This window comes from Oncorhynchus masou, chromosome 29 (genome assembly GCF_036934945.1).
Source record: "Oncorhynchus masou masou isolate Uvic2021 chromosome 29, UVic_Omas_1.1, whole genome shotgun sequence".
Classification (NCBI taxonomy): Eukaryota; Metazoa; Chordata; class Actinopteri; order Salmoniformes; family Salmonidae; genus Oncorhynchus; species Oncorhynchus masou.
Genome location: NC_088240.1, coordinates 34,886,494 through 34,889,280, shown reverse-complemented (window position 1 = coordinate 34,889,280; position 2,787 = coordinate 34,886,494). Strand labels below are relative to the sequence as shown.

Below are 2,787 nucleotides of genomic sequence, written 5' to 3'. Positions count from 1 at the left end.
CAATATTAAAATACATACTAATGTATTAACTAATAGCATTCTAATTGATCAATAGCTTGCACAGCTGCATAGGCGTATGCTTTAAACCTAGGCCTATGCTTTGCACTGTATACATTTTCGTTATCATTATCTGGAATATTCTCACTCCTTTAATCCACAGGCCTATTGGTGAATCGAATCAAATTAGAAATCCGCACAGGGGTAAGCTATTTATTATATGGATTTCGATATGCACGACATAACAACGTACATGTGGCTATAGCAACGTGCATGTGGCCACAATAATAATACATGTGCACTTTGTTTGGCATGGCCCGAATGGGTGGAGCGTATGTTATGGTAGGCAGGCTACTGCGCTGTTTTGCTTTCTGCTCCCTCATCAGTGTGTATGCTGCGGCCGCAGTGGTAGGAGTCGGACCGCATGTGCCGTCACGTAGCCTACCGTAGAGCTCATAACATCAACCCAAATTCATAGCTGCAATAATTGTCATTTTGTTTATGGACGCAGTGTAGCCATTTCTCGCGATAATTTGGACTCATCCACGAATCGCAGGTGGATATTTTTTCTTTCTTCTATCCCGGAACGGAGGTTCGTTTTTTGGACAGCCAACGTGCCTATAGAGGAGACGTGGGGACGGGAGACAAGTGCGCAGTGCTCACGGAGAAAACAGTGGAGAGAGACAGCAAGCAGTGTGTTTGTTGTAACCCACGAGGATCGTCCTTTTGCTGTGTGGGGAGTGTGGGGAGTTCGACAGTTGCGAAATGAAATGAATATTAACTGGAGTGTGGAGAAGAATTCTAATGAACCCCGCGCTGCGTCCTACAGATGAGGACACTGTTCCCCAATGCATCTGAGGGGAAAACGAGGATGAACCATCCAAAGCGCACGTCGGGCCTGTAAACACATTGACTTTACGTTCGTTGATAGGCTATCGTTGTTGTGGATTCATCGACGAGCCTATTTGAACATTGAAACGCTGTTTTAGGTCATCACATTGGTTCTGCAGAGAAGCTAGACGTTCCCTTCACCTGCTATTGAAAATGGGCAACAGTTTCTCCAACATATCTGCTTTCCAATCCCTTCACATTGTGATGCTGGGGTTGGATTCGGCTGGCAAAACGACTGTTCTTTATCGTCTGAAATTCAACGAATTCGTAAACACCGTGCCAACAATTGGATTCAACACTGAGAAAATCAAACTCAGTAATGGTACGGCAAAGGGGATCAGTTGTCACTTCTGGGACGTCGGAGGCCAGGAGAAGCTCCGACCCCTATGGAAATCCTACAGTCGGTGCACGGACGGCATCATCTATGTGGTGGACTCGGTAGACGTCGACCGGTTGGAGGAGGCTAAAACGGAACTGCATAAAGTTACCAAATTCGCGGAGAACCAGGGGACACCGCTGCTGGTGATAGCCAACAAGCAGGACCTGCCCAAATCTCTTCCAGTCGCGGACATTGAAAAACAGCTGGCTCTCCACGAGCTCACCCCATCCACCACATACCACGTCCAACCTTGCTGCGCCATAATTGGCGAGGGACTCCACGAGGGTATGGACAAACTATATGAGATGATTGTAAAGCGGAGAAAGTCTTTAAAGCAAAAGAAGAAACGATAACGACCGCCTATGGGTCGTAGCCTATGGACCGTTCATTAACCTAAACCTACGCAACATTACTGTATCTAAATGCTGTTTGGGTATGCCAATGTTGCCCTAAAATGACATTTACTTTGCGGTGATTGTTGTATTTCATTTCATTGGGTTGTAAAAGTTGCTGACGCTGTGAATCCTATAGCTGAATGATGCTTTTGCACGCAAGAGGGTAATCCTATTGGTGCAAGATATTTACTAAGGTTAACCAAAACAAACTTGATATTACTTTTATCATAGGAACAAAAGCATTACATGAATGCGGGCTGGCCCGTCATTTCCTGCTTTACCACGGACTATAAATCTGTAGCTCAACATGTTATTTTGAAGAAGCATCCCACACGGTATAGGCCTATACTGTGATGGACTATGGACATTCTGACGGAATGCTTCTTTGGACAGCAAGTTTTACTTTGCACGTTAAGTGGATGTGGGTCACAATGAAATGGACCCTGTTCATTCATGGAGAAGAAAAAAACTGAAACCAAGATATCTGTATTATGAAAGTCCCACCTCAGTCCCTGTATGGGTTTATTAATGCAGAGGTCAACAAGGCTTTGGAGCGTTGAAGTTTACTATGCGTGGTGGACTGAGGATAACATTGTCTGCAACGTGTTCCACTACTTTGCACTTTTAATTTCCTAACAAAATAGTAGAGTACTACACTGTATAGCAAAACACAGGCTGTGTATGTACCAAAAAGCCCAAATTGAATTATTTTTTGAATATTAAAATGTATACAAAATGCATGGTGACTGATTACTTTTATTTCCATGATGTGATAGAGGAATGTAAATGTAATCTACAGTAAGAGGATAATGTCAACAGCTGGCCAAGATGACGGTGATCAACAGGAGATGTATTTTAAACCTGGTGAACTGTTGACCTGAACATATGGACTGGTTTGTCTCTATATCTCCCCTGAGAGACCCTCACATTTCAAAGGTGTGTATTAGGGAGAGGAGAGGAAGACAGGAGGGGCGGTCACAGTCTATCAATGAACTAATGGGAATCTATTCAATGTTGTCACTTGATCTCTCATAATGTCTCTATTTAACACATGCTCAAGCCCATCGTGGTTTGTGAGTTGGTGTTAGAATGAAGGTGTTTTGGATAGGCCTACCCGTTGATGTT

At 43.8% G+C, this 2,787-nt stretch overlaps 1 protein-coding gene across 1 annotated transcript; it reads left to right on the top strand.

Moving 5' to 3' along the window:
• The first annotated feature begins 369 nt into the window (after positions 1-369).
• Positions 370-2,400, top strand: LOC135519406 (ADP-ribosylation factor-like protein 4C). Its single transcript, XM_064944610.1, has one exon. It carries the CDS (start codon positions 1,042-1,044, stop codon positions 1,618-1,620), a length of 579 nt encoding a protein of 192 aa, XP_064800682.1. The 5' UTR covers positions 370-1,041; the 3' UTR covers positions 1,621-2,400.
• Positions 2,401-2,787: the final 387 nt, after the last annotated feature.